Here is a 16,815-nt window from a genome sequence, read left to right on the forward strand (position 1 = left end):
CCGCTTGCTAATTGCAAGCGTAAGAACAAAAACGAGCAAAAAAATGAAATAATTTCTAAATCAAAAGCCATTCAAAAAGAACTCATATTTTTCGGTCCGTTCTGAACTTTCAAGATCGAGCCAGAGCTGTAGTTCGTAAAAACAAATTAAAAGGCGCTTCAAAGTTCAAAAAAAAATACAAATTGTTTTTTTTTTCAGTTGAATGCCCTTTTTAGTGCTAGGTTTGTGATTGTATCGACACTTCGCAAAATTGGCAAGATGGACAACAGTTTTAGTCACAAATTTTGAAAACTAATTCAACTGAAGCAAATTTTAGATTTCAGGGCTTGAATAGGCTTATCCTTCTTCTATAAAAAGCTTATTAGACGCCTGCTCGCTCGCTTTATTCGCTCGAAATTAGACCGAAAAATCGGTTTTAAATTAAAAAAAAAATTAAATAGGTTTTACTCGACACTGAGAAACAACTATTGAATTTTTTAATGTTGTTCAAATCACGACTAAAATAGCTTTAACATGCTATATCATTCGACCCTGTCTGTCGATTGTTTGTGGTACCAAAAAGTTGTAAAAAAAAACAAAAAAATTAAAACACCCGAATTATAGTCGGACCAATAAGAAAAATTTAAAAAACACCTCCTACAGGATTCGAACTCCCAGAACTCAAAATTTAGAGAAAAATGTCTCCACAACTGCGCCATAACGCCATGAAATCCGAACACAAGTTACCAAATAAGCGGATAAAATACATGCTTGCTATTAATTTGTCTTAAGCATTAGAATTGAAAAAAAAAAACACAAATAATGAATTGACCATTTTTTTGCCCTCTAACTAATGCGAGTAAAGTTGGAAAATTTCATAGAAAAGCTCGTAATTCAACAAATGTTTGCCAGTATAAAAGTATAAAATATAGCTGCGTTGGGAGAAAAAGACCCTTCAATCCAAATTTCCTTCCCATGAAAATGATGGTCGATACAAGGATCGTAGCTCAACTTACTTGTGTCATAGACCCAAACCCAGCGCTCCATTCTCTCATCTTGACTTTTGTACTGTAACTTCAGTACCCCACCAATCATTGCTATTTTAGAGTCTCCGAAATTGGTCAAAGTGTGGAATGCTCTTCCTTTTGGCACCGGAGTCGACTTTGGCTTTTCAATGTTCCATTTGGTGTTATAGATGTCGTAAACATGGAATGCGTCCACAACTTCCGTAAGATCAAACCCTACAAATAATATTAGTTAACAGCTAAAACCCCAAACATTTGACAAATCTTTAAATTTATTAATTGAGACAAGATAGCCTGTGACTTGAGTCACTCTCAATATGTTTAATTGATGGAAGCTAGCTGACTTATGGTCCAAAAACTGAAATTTTTCTTGCTGCAAATTACAATTTTCAAAACTGCATCAGTTCGATTTCTTTGACTTTGATTTTTCTTTCAAACAATTTTAAAATGCTGTTCAAATACCTCCAAATGTGTAGAGTAGTTTTCCTCCGAGAGGATCCGAGTGATTTTTAATTACGACAGCATCCGCGCCTGTCACTGGTGTCGGTCCTTCCCTCCCATTACTATACAGTCTGGTCCATGTCTGGTAATTTTTCTCTCGGTCCAATTCAAGTATGCAGCTCTCTCCGATAAAGTAGCCTTTCTTTGTCTCGCATTTGCATTTCCAGAGAAAATTTTCTGCGTTACTGGAGTTGGAAGCACTGGAAGAATCAACCTGGGTTTCCGTTTCCTTGTTCTCATTGCACATACCTCTGCGTTCATGATACCCACAGTTTTCAGGGCAAGCTGGAATCGAGCAGTCGATGCCTTCGTAAATGCCTCCGATACAATCGCAATAAAAATTGGAATCGTCTCCATTACGTTTACATATGTGCCGTTCATTTAGGTCCTTTCGACAGTCATTGGGACATTGCGATACTTTATACGTTGCTTGAAAACCAAATCTGTTAGAATTTTGGTCCGTGAAAAAGACGATTAGCATCTAAACACATTAATCAAAAATTATATTAAACAAGTACACTTGCTCTCACAAGTAAAACAAAACTGTATATTTCAAGCAACACTTACTGAGCCAGAATTGGCGTAAAGCACTGATGGCGATGAGCTTCCACTAATGGTTGCCAGGATTTTAGTGTCCGATGATTGACTACGACCATCATAGACAAATAAATAGTCAAAAGAGCACTCTGTTATTAGCTGAGAAAACTGCAGCGTTATTGAGTAACCTTTTGGAGCTAAAAAAAAATCAAAATTAAAATCACCAACGAACAATGTGATTGTATTCTCTGATTTCAGCAACAAAAAAAACTACTTAAATAATGAGACTTTAGAAGTAAAAAAACTCCTTTCATTCAAATACTCTCAAAAACAGTTAATAGAATCTTAAAAACACATACCTTCTATTAACCACTCTGCATGAGTGTTTGCAAGATAATTGTGGTTACGATTTTCTATCGTTCCTGTTTTATCAATGCTCCCATTAATAAAATCTCTCGAGAAATGTGAAAATACTGCATTTCCAAAAAATAGGACAAGAATATAAACTGTTGAGCAACCCATTCAACTGAATGTATAGAATAATATAACTGTCAAATCATTGTTCTGAAAGAAGAAACAAGTTGATTAAAGGGCAAATATCTTTAGAGTGTGCAGTAACGGAGCCATACTTCTAAACACAGAGGCGAAGCTTCGCATCACTTTCGATACCATGGAAATAGCATTTAAAGCTAGCAGACAGGAAAGTCCAAAGAAAACGACAAACCTTTCGACGAAACCACAACAAACAACTTCAAGATGTTGTCTGAAACTGTTTTCTATTTACTGAAAACACATCCACAAAACATAAACTTATTAAATAGATTCCTCTTCCCTCGTTCAAACTGTGTGTTTTCAGAAAAGTTGTAGCTAGGAACAAGAACACCTTATTCGAAACGAAAAAAGTCCCGTCCGTTCCTAGCCGTGGATGGGTGAAAACCAATGAGATTTCACATATTCAAGAAAACGTCGTCGCAACACTTGAAATCGTCGTCGCAACACTTGTTGATCGGAGACTCACAATTGAAAAATCTAACTTTCCCAAATTTCAATATCCTCAGCCTTCCTGGTGCAGGTATCGCGGATGTTCTAAACTTCTTGCCCCGCAAGAACGAATACGATATTATAGCTCTATTCATTGGTGCGAACGATCTGTTTACGAAAGACAAAAAAGACTCAACGAGAACACCCGAAGACGTTGCTGAAGAATTATCCCAACTTGGCCTACGGTTGACAGAACGTTGCAATAAAGTTTTCATTATCGCTCTACCACCCAGACTCGGAAGACCAGCCCGAACGGAACGTGTAAACGATATTCTTCGCAAAAAGAAAGAACTCTGGCGATATCGCGGTATATCGAAAGGAATAACCACCAAAACTGTTCTATCTTCCGACGAAGTGCATTTAACAACAGCATCGCTTGCGAGTCTCCAAACGATTTTGAAAAAGAAAATCATCTACAAGAAGTTCTGTGTAAAAACTGATAGCGAGGGCTACTCGAATATATAACACTGCGGCAACAACGTTTGTCGGTGTCATCATTTTCACAGAGACTGAATTTTCTATTGATACCCTTTAGGTATCGCCAGATTTGATGTCTTTGTGAATTCACATCTATAAAAAAACCGTTTTCTCCCGCTAGTCATCAAGTACCCTTAAGGTCCCAAACAACTGTTTTCATAACCCTAACACTGATACTTCAGTCCTCAATCGGCGCCCTTTAGGTACCACCCTGAGGACTCGAGTACACTACCTAAACCTTCATCCCCCAAACACAGTTTCCACAGAGATAAGAGGACGTAAACATAAATAAAACTGAGAATGTCAAAGGACAAAAAACCTTGCAAAACATGCAAGAAACCCATAAGCGAAAATGACCCAATATACAATTGCATCACCTGTAATTGCTCTATGCACCTTGAAGTTGTCTGCACTGGCCTCTCGACCGTTGCACTCAATGGAATACTGGAACTTGGTAACAACGCACTACTGATATGCAATACCTGTCTGTCCAACGGAAAAAGAGATCAAGTAATCAGAAGCACAGCAGCACATGACAAAAGTGAAAACATCAAAAAAATTGAAGAAGAAATTTCAAAACTAAGTAAAGTAGTAGCCGAAGTCTCGACAAAAATGGAAAATATTAAAGATCCCATCCAAATCCTGCCAATAGCAGAACAGGGTAAAACCTGGTCACAAGTAGCAGCGCAAAACATAATCAAACCCCTGAGCAAAGGATTGAGAATAAGAGGGGTCCCCGAGATCAAGGAAAGATATGGAAGAAAAAGACTTGACCATGACTATGATGAGGTAAATAAAATCATGAAATTCTTAAACCTCGAATGCAATATCACTGATCTCAAGCGTGTGGGAAAGTTCAGCGAAGAACGAGCAAACCACAGAACTATACTGGTATGAGTAACCTGTCCAAGAGAAATAGACTTGATACTATCATCAACACCGGCCCTCAAAAATTATGACAAAAATGTCTTCATAAGTAAGGAACTCCCAGTCGAAGAAATGAAACTGGAAAACGCCATCCTGAGAGAACGTAGAAATCTCATCAGCAGTGGTAAAAACCCCAAAAATATTCGAATCAGAAACCTAGAACTGCATGAAAAAGTAGACGACACCTGGACAAAAGTTACAATTAAACCGGAGGCAAACAGCACAATTCAGACTAGAATCGACAACTGACTAGAATCGCTGAATGTTATGTCATTCAATACGCGAAGTATACTGGATATAAATAGACGTATGAAACTTAGCAATATAATACTATCGAACGATTATGACATCATTTGCTTAAGCGAAACTTGGTTAACTGAAAACATCCCTGACAACGCGCTTTTTCTGCCTCCACACATAATAACTAGATGTGATAGACCTACCAACTCAACAAAATCGAAACACGGGGGCGTGCTTATTGCTGTTAAGCAATCCTTAGCTTTCACAAAACTTGAAATACACACTACGGACTGCGTTGGACTCCTCTTTAACACTCCGACACCTCTCATCCTATGCTGTATCTACAGTGCCCCGAACGAAAGCAAATATAAGCTATCCACAGATGACTTCAACAAACTATTGAATATGCTAACTGACTACTCAAATGAATTTCAATGCCCAAATATTTTATTGGTTGGTGATATCAACTTCGCTAATACGCATTGGCAAACCTTGCAATCAACCCAAAAACACGAACAATTAGTACTGCAGACTTTTACTGATATGAAATTTCAACAGTTTATCGAACCCCCTCATGACCAATTAGATATTGTCCTTTGCAACAACCTCGACATTATTTTAAACACCACGATAGACAACCATATGAAAAAACACTTCTCACACCAAGAAAGAAAATTATCAGACCACAACCCTTTTCTAATCACGATATCATCTCTTACACACAATGACGAAAAAGCCACTCCCATACAACACGGATCCAACTTTCTGGACTTTGGTGTCTTCTCATTAAACAACGTCGATTGGATTACTTTAAACAAATACATTTTGGAACACCCATTTCAACCGTACTGCTACTCTAACATTGACCACTTAATCAACTCATGGTACCTCTGGCTATATATAGAACTAGAAAAACACATGAAAAAACAGACCAAACACCGTATGAACCTAGCACCTTGGATGACACCTGAAACCTCCAATATTATCAAAAGACTCAACACAGCATCAAAAAAAGTAGCCTTTAAAAATACTCATACTAATAACCGCAATCTTCAAAGACTTAAAAACCTTGTAGATCATTTATCCGAATTAGATCAGAAAAATTTCAAAGAATCAACTTTCAAGGGCAGAAATATCTCAAAGCTCCGAAAATACTTTAAAAGCATACGAAAAAACTCAAGTACTCCAAAAACAATGTACTGGAATGAAAAAACCGAATCAAAAGAGCACGGTAAAGCTAATCTTCTAAACAATTACTTCGTAAGCGTTTTTAACATTAAACAGAATGAAAACATTTTACCAATAGCTGAATTACCTGGCTCAATCAAATGCTTCAATTTCTCTGAAAATGAGATATACGACATCCTTAAAACATTAAACCTCCAAAAAGCAAGAGGACCAGATAGACTCGGTAACACAGTCCTAACCAATTTAGCAGATAGCATAACTTCATCTCTAAAACTGATTTATAACACCATCACCAACAAAGCAACATTTCCAACGATCTGGAAACTTAGCCAAATCATCCCAACTTTTAAAAATGGAAACAAGCAATCGGTCACAAACTACAGGCCCATCAGCCTGCTAACTGCAGTATCCAAAGTCTTAGAGAAACTGATCTTCCTTAAAATCTCACCAAAGATCTTCTCGCAAATCCATGACAGCCAATTTGGCTTCTGTCCTAAACGATCGACAACTCTGCAAATGCTCCAATTACTTGACAAAATCTATGATGACTTTGATAACCCTAATATCAAGTCTCTACAGGCAATATACTTAGACTTCGAAAAGGCTTTCGACAAAGTTCCTCACGACTTGTGCATACATAAACTCAATAAATTTGGCATATCAGGAAACTCACTTAAACTATTAGCACACTACTTAACCAACAGAAAACAGCAAGTTCGAATAGGTGCGGCAGTATCCAGCCATCTTGAAGTTAGTAGCGGCGTACCTCAAGGCTCACTGTTAGGGCCAGTATTCTTCATTACATTCATCAACGATTTACCGTCATCACTCACCAACTCGTGCTATGGTTACGCAGACGATTATAAAATTGTTGCAACGAACCCTTCCCTGCTCCAACATGACCTAATCACGATCAACTTATGGTGCAAAGATAATTCCATGAGTCTTAATTTGAAAAAATGTCACAATATAATATTCAAAGACCCCCAACTTGACCTAAACATGTATCTCGGTGACCATATACTTGAAAAAACCTGTTCAGAAAAAGACCTTGGTATACAAATAACCAACAACCTAAACTGGTCAGCACACGCAAAAATAAGAGCCCAAAAAGCAATAGGCTGCTTATTTTTAATTAAAAGAAATATTTCAAAATCAGCGAGCTTAAAAATGAAACTGAACTCCTACTGTGGATATGTAACCCCAATTGTGTCATATGGCTCACCCATATGGAAAGCAAATAAGTGTGAATTAAAAATTATTGAAGATGTCCAAAGAAAAGCTACACGTTGGATACTGTCATGTAACAACATCAACTATAAAGACAGACTGATTAGATTAAACCTGCTTCCACTGTCTCTCTACCACGAAATGCACGACATTCTCTTGCTTCATAAAATAATAAACGACCAATTTGTTCAGTTCAAAGAATCTACAGCCCCAACAAGAAGATCAACGAAAAATAACTTAGCGCATAAAAATTATCATTACGAAAAATCGAAAAGCAATTTCTGGCACAGAACACCTATACTAGCAAACAAAATGTTACAGACTCAGGAAGAAGAAGACCTGTTTGCGATGAAAAACGAAAGACTCAAATCAAGCCTCAAAAACGTTTTCTGGATTTATTTCATCAGTAAATATGAGGAAAGTGTCCCATGCACATGGAGAATAAACTGCTGCAATAGCGGTGTAAACTCAATGAAACTATAAAACTCAGTTTAAAACTCCCAACGCGGGGCATTTTAGGCCCATGGATTTACGTCTAAATCCTTGTTTATTATGATTATTATTATTATTATTCGACGGCGTTTAATGAAAGATCCAACAACCATTATTGAGCGAAAATAAAGTTGTCATGAAAAAATTTGAACTCTTATTTCTATTCTGAAAATTTGAACGTCTTGTGCGATCCGGAGGAATGCATACAAATTAGGCGTTGCCCGAACGACCCACAACTAGGCCAGTGAGCCAATAAAATATAAGCCGAAATCACTTGGACAGAAAAACTTTTTAGCGAAAAAATTTGACATTCCACCAAAATGATCGAAATGCATCTCATCAACGAATTTTTATTCGGAAGAATTCAGTGGTAGGATTTGCTCTTTTAAGCGATTAGTGGTGTTCATCGTTTGATAGAACGTATTCGGATAGGTTAATTTGGAGTGTCAAAACAATTTTTAAATTTTCGAATTAAGCATGCATGACACGTAACGATTTTAATTTTCGCGAACACTGAAACCGCGAAAACCAGACAGCTACCACTGTACAGATACCACTCTACACCGTTTTCCATTATGGTTTTGTGTCGTTTATTACCATTCTTTGTCGCTTTTTTGGAAGAAAACCCGTGATCCAGTTATACTTTGTGAAAATGTACAGCACTCTCGAGAGTTGCAGTTGGCACAATCTCCTGGGCAAAACCCAAATTGTTCATTCAGAAGGATCTCATTTTCAGAAACGAAATAATTTTTAAATTTGTGACATTCGACCAGAATGAACGAAAAAGCAGATTCGGCGATTTTGAATAGTTAGCAGCTAACCTTCCGAATTGACAGTTTTGAGAGATTAGTGACGTTATTGGGACGATTAACCAAACGGTAAAGGTCAAGATATTCTGGTATTTTGAAACTTTAAAAATTCGAACTGAGAAGTCGCACTTCTGAGAAACGCAAAAAACCGCCATTTTGGAAGAAAACCTGAAGAAAATCAGAACAACAATAGTTGCGATAGTGATAACTACAAGAATTGCGATAGAAAAACAACAACGAAAAGCAGAGTTAGCAGAGACCGCTCCAATTTGCAACGATTTTGTCGCTACAATCGTTGCAAGGCCGTTCTCAAAAACGGTGAAGGGTAGAAAAACAGCCTTCCGGAAAGAAGATAAAGTTGTTAATTCCCCGGATTCAGGAATCCGGAGGGGTCTCGGGATTTGAACTGAAACTGTTTTATATAAAAATTTAGCTTCACGGTTATGTTTTGAATTGAATTTATTTAACATCTGAATTCATTTTACGACGATGAAAAGCTAGGAGTTAAGGGAAAGGGTTGATCCATCTTCGATGGAGATGATGATTTTTATCTACTGAACAAAAACAATAGTAATATAATAAATAGTAGTAGCCCTGTTTTTAGGAGTGACCTCGTGGTCTGGGGATACTGAGAACCAGCCATGAGCTCACTAGTTTTGCATGTAGGCAAGTTAACTTGAGCGTTCTGGTCGAAGCCGGAGAACAGTAACGTTTTTGTCGACCCGATGTTAGAAAGACCACCAAAAGAACTGGCTTTGGTAGAGACGGTGAAAAGCATGTAGAGCACTGTTTAGACGTTGGCCAGTCGTCTTAGAACCTAGCTTTGTTTTCCGTCGATATCTACTTCCGGTCGAATGCTACAATTTTCGAGTTAGGCATGCATGACACGTAACAGCTTTATTTTTTGCGAGCACTGCAACCGCGAAAATCACACAGCTTATTTTCGCTGATATAATACAGACGTACGACTAACGAGAGAGACGACAAAATTATAGTCGGAGATATAAGTAAAGATCCTTCGGAGCAGAGAGCCTTTGCTGAGCAGTTCCCGAGAATCAGGGTTTACGGGAGGATTTTACTACCCTTCCTGTTCGTCAAGAAGACATCTCTTTGACCGGATTCGATAATCCGGAAGGGTCATGGGCAAGACAGATGACATTGATTTTAACAACTTTTAGCTTTCTGGATTGTCCTGAACTGAGTTTTAAGTTCAGTGCAGTTCAGTTCAGTTCATTCCGATCATATAGGCAATTTTTTGCCCCTTTCGACCAGCTCGTGCTGTATTCCTTTTCAATTCTTCGTTTAGAAGTTTTTGATTTCAGTTTTTCTCCACAAATTGTCCATTTTATTTTTGAAATCATTCGTTGCTTTAGAGTTTATAATTTCACTTAGCTGTGCGTTCAGTTCTCTTGCTGCTCGAATTGTAAACGTATGTTTCGGTAATTCTAGACAGGCCCTCTTCGAAAATATTTTTTGCTATTGTTTGTCCGTGTGTCTCGGTTGTTTGGGATAAAGTATTTTTTCGTGACTTTCGGATCATAGCAGTCGTACCCAATCTTGAACATTTCAATCATTGTTCCTCGTCCTCTACAGTACGCAAGGGACGGTAGTCTTAAATCCTATAATCCAATTACCATTCGTGTTGCTCGTCGTTGAGCATTTTCTATCAGTGTTACATATATCTTTAATCGCGGATGCCGTACTTGGTTACAAAACTCAAGTTGAGGTTAACTGAGACTCTTGTTTATATTCAAAAAGACAGGTCTTGTCATTCTTACGAAAATCTTGTTGAAAATGGCAATTAATGAGCTGGCGTTTTTTACTTTTGCAAAATTAAGCGAATCAAAAGAAAATTTGCTATCAATTATAACTCCCAGATCTTTTACTTCCTCCTTCTTCTCCAATTGCTTCCCATATAGCCAATAATTTCTTGCAGTATGATCAATTTTCGCATGTACTTCCGGGCGAATGTTACATAGATATTTTTATGGCGCTCCTGGGTGTTATTCTTTTTTAACATCATGACCAGCAGAACCGTTAACGAGCACTCCGCGCCGAGCGGATGCTCATAATAACGCCCTTAATAGGCCTTAACCGCCGGGGCGGAAAGGTAGTTCGGAATGCGGAAGCCTTCCGAATTACCGTGAATAGCTTTTTAACATAGTTAAGACCGAAAATTCACGCTCCAGGAAGTGTGGGGGGATTGGCCGTCCCCTCGTTCCCTGAGAGGTTTGTGAGCAAAAACACTTAAAGATATATATAAAACTGAACAAAAAGTAGTTTAGTACCCAAGAAAAACAAAAAATATAAAAAATAACCGAAAAAACCAAAAACAGTTTAAAAAAAAGTAAAAAATCAGTAGAAATCATCCCCCCAGACAAGATGTGATCCGACCCTCCCGTTTGTTGTTGATAGATATATTGTTATTACAGGCATTTATATCGATCAAGATTGTTACGATAATTTTTGTAGCCGGTTCGTGAGGCTTGTAATGTAGGGTTATTTGAATATTTAACCACGTTAATGCTAAATTCCGCTCAATCCGGAAGGGTCTGCTGATTTGCGCTCAATCCGGAAGGGTCTTGGGAGAAGACTGATCCGGCAAGCAGTGCAAGGAGCAACAGGAAGGGTCTTAAAGACAACAAAAATCGACTGTTGGGTATTGTTAACAAGTTTTGTATCCCTTTTGGTACAAAAAGTAAGATAGTAATCTGTGGGGGGCTCGACAGTGCTGCACTGTAGTGACCCTTCACCGAACTGCGAAAATCCGAGTTAATCACCTTAATTCGGATATTGAACAAACCAGGAGGCGTATAGTATTACTAATTTTATTACTTATATAGCCTATATTAATACTCCTATTTCGTTTTTCAGTGAAAAACACAGTAAGCGGACCGGTTTTTAGGGTCAAAATAGCGATATTTTGATCCCCCCACAAATCGCAATTTTTGAAATGTCGATATTTTTTGAAACCGAAAAAAGCGCTAAATTAGTGAGTTACATCGTAACTGTGTTAGTATAATAGGTAGAACCGGTTGAGTTTAGTTCAGAAGTGGTTGGAACTATTTTGGTACCAAAAACAAAATTTTCGCGATTTTTGAGAAAACGGAACACTATAAAATCAGAATTTTTTTTGAAATTTTTGAGTAAGGACAGTAAAAACAGTTTTTCGGATAACGTCCACTAGTGAATCTACAGATTTCAAGACTCGTTTCCCGAAAACCTTCCGGATTGCAGAGAAATCGAACTTAACGTGTTTGATTCAGTGGATTCATCAATCCGGAGGAGTCCAAATAGCATAGTTTTTCAAAAAATTTTTCAACTAAAGCGTTTCAGATCGAATTTTTGCATTGATCTAGAAGAGTATAGGCCTTCTGAGCTCGGATCAATAATTTTTAGGTCAAAAAGAACAGAATTGCGGAAAAAGTTAGGCGGAAACTATAAGTGAGAAAAATTTTGAATTTAGATAAAAGACGTTTTGGTTAATAACTTTAGAACGACTAAACAAATCTAGTTGATCTTGGTACCATTAGAACAGAAATTAGTTGAGCTTAATAATAGGAACAAAAAATATTCGAAAAAAAAAGCGTGAAACTTTTTTGAGATTGTTTTTAACAAATTCACCAATTCGGGAGGGTAGACCCCTCACTTTTTATAATTTTTTTTTGGAAAGCACTTACACCCCTACCAAAGGGTAGAAACGGTTGAATAAGGCAATTTACCGTTGTTCTAGAAGAAAAGGGAAGGCTAAAGGCACCAGAAAACCTTGATCGAGCCGAAATTAGGCTTCCGATAAGACCCTTCACCGTTAGCGTGAAGTGTCAAATAAGAGGCTTAACTTCAATCCGGAAGGGTCAAGGGAAGAACTACATACCCTTCCTAGTTGAAAAAAAACAGCATAAAAACATCGGAGAACGTATCCGGAGGGGTACAGGTTGAAAATCAAGGAAGTCTCCGAAAAGCTATTTTTACAAAACCGGAAGGGTCCCAATCAGGAGGGGTCCAAATTTTTCCTAATTCGGAGGGGTCCGAACTTTTCCTAATTCGGAGGGGTCCCAATCCGGAGGGGTCTCACTTTTGCTAATCAGGAGGGGTCCCAACCCGGAGGGGTCTCAATTTTGCCAATCCGGAGGGGTCCTATTTTTGTCAATCCGGAGGGGTATTATTTTTGTTTAAGGACTTAGGTAAACAGAAGGAAAGATAATAGTGAGAGGTATTAGGTTATTAACAGACAGGCTAGGAACCAGTGACTGCACTGGTAACTTGCCTTTTAAAAAAGATCAGACCAAAATAAAACAGGTCCAAACTCGGATATTCGCGACACTAAGTCTAAATTAAAAAACAGTGTGTAACTCATTGGTGTGGATTGAAATCAAAAACGTTTTTGAGAAAAGTGACTGCCCTGAGGACTTAAATAGGTCTAGCTCGGGCAGTTCGAAGGCAGATAGGTGAAAGGAGACTCGGTGGGTGCAATAGATGCCCACTTGAGAAAATTACTGCCTTCAAGTTTTGTCTGTTTGAAACAGTTTTTCAGTGAAAAACAAAGTACATGGGTTAGCGTGAAAACACAGTACACTTCACGCTAAACCACATGGGTTAGCGTGAAGTGTCAAATAAGAGGCTTAACTTCAATCCGGAAGGGTCAAGGGAAGGACCACATACCCTTCCTAGTTGAAACAAACAGCATAAAAACATCGGAGAACGAATCCGGAGGGGTACAGGTTGAAAATCAAGGAAGTCTCCGAAAAGCTATTTTTACAAAACCTGAGGAGTCCCAATCAGGAGGGGTCCAATTTTTCCTAATTTGGAGCGGTCCGAACTTTTCCTAATTCGGTGGGGTCCCAATCCGGACGGGTCTCACTTTTGCTAATCCGGAGGGGTCCCAACCCGGAGGACTCTCAATTTTGCCAATCCGGAGGGGTCCTATTTTTGCCAATCCGGAGGGGTACTGTTTTTTGTCAACCTGGAGGGGTATTAGTTTTGTTTAAGGACTTAGGTAAACAGAAGAAAAGATAATAGTGAGAGGTATTAGGTTATTAAGAGACAGGCTAGGAACCAGTGACTGCACTGGTAACTTGCCTTTCAAAAAAGACCAGACCAAAACAAAACAGGTCCAAACTCGGATATTCGCGACACTAAGTCTAAATTATAAAAGAGTGTGTAACTCATTGGTGTGGATTGAAATCCAAAACGTTTTTGAGAAAAGTGACTGCCCTGAGGATTTTAGTAGGTCTAGCTCGGGCAGTTCGAAGGCAGATAGGTGAAAGGAGACTCGGTGGGTGCAATAGACGCCCACTTGAGAAAATTACTGCCTTCAAGTTTTGTCTGTTTGGTGCAGCACCAAGCAGGGAAGGCTCTTTCTTTAAAAATACGAGTTCGACTATTGTACTGCGACTGACTAAAAGTACAAAACACACAAATTTTTCTTATTTTGTTATTTCTGGTTTTAAATTAATATTATTTGTGCTTGATTGGGTAGTGAGTACACTATCTTTTAAATTGACTGATATCATCATACTGTGCTAGTTCTCAAATCTTACGACTAGTAATCGATTATTGTGGATAAATTGTATATACGCTGTACCGTGATAACATACAAGGATTCGTGATCACTATTTAATAGAATCTTTTGGAATTTATTGTGTTGTGTTATTATTATCAGTAGTCAGATCAAAAGGGCACTAGCAATCGAATTGAGTGTATAGGTAGTAAGAAGTGCTAAATTGAATGTGAGTCTAGACAAGTCAAGGATACCTAAACTAGGTGACAGCTCCAGGAAATTCATAGCTGAGAAACAAAATAAGGCAATGAACGACCCTTTTGTGGAAAGGATCACACGAACAACCCGGACCGACAAAGGGGAGACGGTTTCAGGCAGAATGGTTGAAACCAGAAGTCAAAAGTCCTCAGAAGAGCGGAAAGCTATGCTAGAAGTGGAGGTCCATCCGGACCAGGCCATGAATGAGGCCCAGGAAATAAATGGACCGGAGGGGAGAGACAGGAGGCTGGCGAGTGAATATACTCCGGTTGAACAAGGCCAAGATTTTGCTACTTCCACTGGGACACTGGACCGAGAGGAGATCTCGGAAGTGTCCGACATATCTACTGAAATTGTGGCAACTAGAAGATCTCCCACAGACAACACCATGATGGCAGGCGTGACGGAGAAACATGCAACGTCCTCATCGTTTTCAGAAAGAGCGAAGAACACTTTCGGAAACATCTTTCCATTCACCATGGGAGTGAGTACAGGAGATGAGGGTGAATCCCAGGAGGAAGAAGAGGACGATGATGAGCAGGTTGACTTTGGATCTCGAGTCAGCCTCAATAGTTCGACCCAGGAGAATGAGGCATACACCGACAAAGAGACTGGAACCATGGACAAATTTGGTATGGTGAGAACGATAAGCAAAGTCACAAACACATCAGGCCAGTCAAGAGACTTTGTGAGTATGACAAATTCGGAAACGCGAACGGGGGAGAATAGAAACATAGGACTAGGTAACGCATCGGCGGATCCAGAGGTGGATAATGAAAAGACGTCGAGGCAGAGAATCAAAGCCCGAATCTCGACCAGTACCAAGCTAACTGGGATCGAAAGGGTGACACCGCCACTTGGGACGCCACTAGTAGAAAACGGAGCATCATTGGAAGAAGCCTTGAACAACATAGTGGGCAGTATAGGAGAACAAAGTGAGCAGATGTCCATAAGAATGAGTGAACTAGAGAGGGCAGTCCACGTTGAAAGATAAAATTCTGCGGGAAGAAATAAACCGCAATAGCCAAGAAGATGGTAGAAGCGAATAACGCTTGAAGGAAAGAACGGATGAACACATAGCGAAGAACTTGTCGCGAATGAGAAGCGGAACAGAGAGAGTTACGCTTAAGAGACGACATGGAGAAGTTGAGAATTCAGCAAGAGCAGCCTCTTGGGAATCTTGACACAAAGATACATGCGATGATGGAGAGGCGAACTCAGGCTATCATGGATAGGTTGGACGGGCTACTAGGCAGCAAGAGTGGACCAAAAGACGGGGAACCGAACTCGGGAGGTCCCAGCAGGGAGCCGAGGGTGAACTTCAATGACCATCAGAGGAGGAGGACATATGGATCCACTAGATGTAGGGGCAGTTCATCAGGCTATGTCACAAGGAATAATAGAACATGGGGCCCAAACAGTAGAGCAAGTTCAACAGGAAACAGACCGACCTCAAACGAACGACCGACGCAAGGCACACATGCGACTGGGAGAGGTGTTTCCAGTAACAGGAGACATGCGAGCCCAGGGAGGAGTCATGTGGGCTAAGGGAGAAACAGTCACGGCGATTCGGATTGTAGGGATGCACCGAACACAGAGCCGTTAACAGGGGCGATGGTACTCAGGCGGGGCATTCAAGAGATGCTACGGCAATGGCCACAGCCTTTGAACCCCTAAACAGGTCTTTGGAGACATTCCTGACTAGGTTATCTAGAACCAATCAACGCAGTGAAAAGTCCAGAAGAGTCTTTAAGAAACCAAGATGCTATAAAGACGAATATGACATCTGTATTGAAACCTGAATAGAGGTGATGAAACAGCATTTTGAGGGTAAGAAGACGTCACCACAGGTCTATGTAAGGGATGTAATAAGACGTCAGCAGGAGTTAAACGACTTATGTAGACGAAATACTCAGCAAGCACAGGCAAGGCAGAGGAAAAGATTTAACAAGAAAGCAGCTGGTGCAAAAGCTTATTCGGTAGGGGACTACGTATGGGTATTTCAGAACGTCATACCACCGAAAGGAACAAAAAAGCTCCTAGAAAAGTGGAGGGGACCCTTCATGATCACGGAGGTGCACCAGGAGGGACGCTTCTATAGACTGAGTACTGGCCGAGCCGCTCATTACGAAAACATTAAGCCACACAATCTATCAACAGAAGACTGGTGTATACCTGCAGACATGGAAGAAAGGGATTATCTAATGATGGAACCTGCTTGTGAGGTCAACGGGAAGAGCACCAGGGAAAAGAACGATGGGAATGAAGTCATAAAGGAAGGAACAAGCACACCACTGGACCTGGATCCAAATGAGGTGATTGAAGCAGACGATGAAACTTTACCCTGCGCAGAAGAGGACTGGCAAGACCCTGAACAAAGGGAGGTTCCCAAGAACTTGGAACCGGATCTTCCGTTCACGATACAGACTCGACAGAATGACATGACAAGATTCAGGAAGAAATATAACCATTACGGCGAAAATTTTGTAGTGGACAGGATAGACCTAAAAAAGATGGGGGAAGAAAAAGTGGGTCTAGAAGAAATAACTGTATCACAGGACATTGACATAGCCGATGATCACGACGATGAGTGGGTCGATGACTGGTCGAA

General features: G+C 39.6%; 4 protein-coding genes across 10 annotated transcripts in view; 3 read left to right on the top strand and 1 right to left on the bottom strand.

The window, feature by feature from the left end:
- Window positions 1-2,602, bottom strand: part of LOC134848503 (multiple epidermal growth factor-like domains protein 8) — a 33,551-nt gene extending 30,949 nt beyond the window's left edge. For all 4 annotated transcript variants that reach the window (XM_063865981.1, XM_063865979.1, XM_063865978.1 and 1 more), the window contains exons 1-4: window positions 2,402-2,602; window positions 2,073-2,239; window positions 1,467-1,986; window positions 996-1,220 (exon numbers count right to left, since the gene is read on the bottom strand). In XM_063865981.1, the coding sequence (XP_063722051.1) occupies window positions 996-1,220; window positions 1,467-1,986; window positions 2,073-2,239; window positions 2,402-2,564 (1,075 nt within the window). In that variant the 5' untranslated portion in view covers window positions 2,565-2,602. The remainder of the gene's footprint in view (window positions 1-995; window positions 1,221-1,466; window positions 1,987-2,072; window positions 2,240-2,401) is intronic.
- A 244-nt stretch (window positions 2,603-2,846) lies between these two features.
- The window catches only part of LOC134848536 (cyclin-dependent kinase 1-like), a 488,218-nt gene continuing 474,249 nt past the window's right edge, over window positions 2,847-16,815 (top strand). For both annotated transcript variants that reach the window (XM_063866038.1, XM_063866036.1), the window contains exon 1: window positions 2,847-2,861. The gene's annotated coding sequence lies outside the window, so the exon portion shown is untranslated. The remainder of the gene's footprint in view (window positions 2,862-16,815) is intronic.
- Window positions 2,848-16,815, top strand: part of LOC134848537 (AP-3 complex subunit sigma-1-like) — a 144,359-nt gene continuing 130,391 nt past the window's right edge. For all 3 annotated transcript variants that reach the window (XR_010162954.1, XM_063866040.1, XM_063866043.1), the window contains exon 1: window positions 2,848-2,859. The gene's annotated coding sequence lies outside the window, so the exon portion shown is untranslated. The remainder of the gene's footprint in view (window positions 2,860-16,815) is intronic.
- Window positions 2,853-16,815, top strand: part of LOC134848538 (NADH dehydrogenase [ubiquinone] 1 alpha subcomplex subunit 5-like) — a 134,648-nt gene continuing 120,685 nt past the window's right edge. Inside the window, exon 1 of the mRNA XM_063866044.1 lies at window positions 2,853-2,860. The gene's annotated coding sequence lies outside the window, so the exon portion shown is untranslated. The remainder of the gene's footprint in view (window positions 2,861-16,815) is intronic.

This window comes from Symsagittifera roscoffensis, chromosome 6 (genome assembly GCF_963678635.1).
Source record: "Symsagittifera roscoffensis chromosome 6, txSymRosc1.1, whole genome shotgun sequence".
Classification (NCBI taxonomy): domain Eukaryota; kingdom Metazoa; phylum Xenacoelomorpha; order Acoela; family Convolutidae; genus Symsagittifera; species Symsagittifera roscoffensis.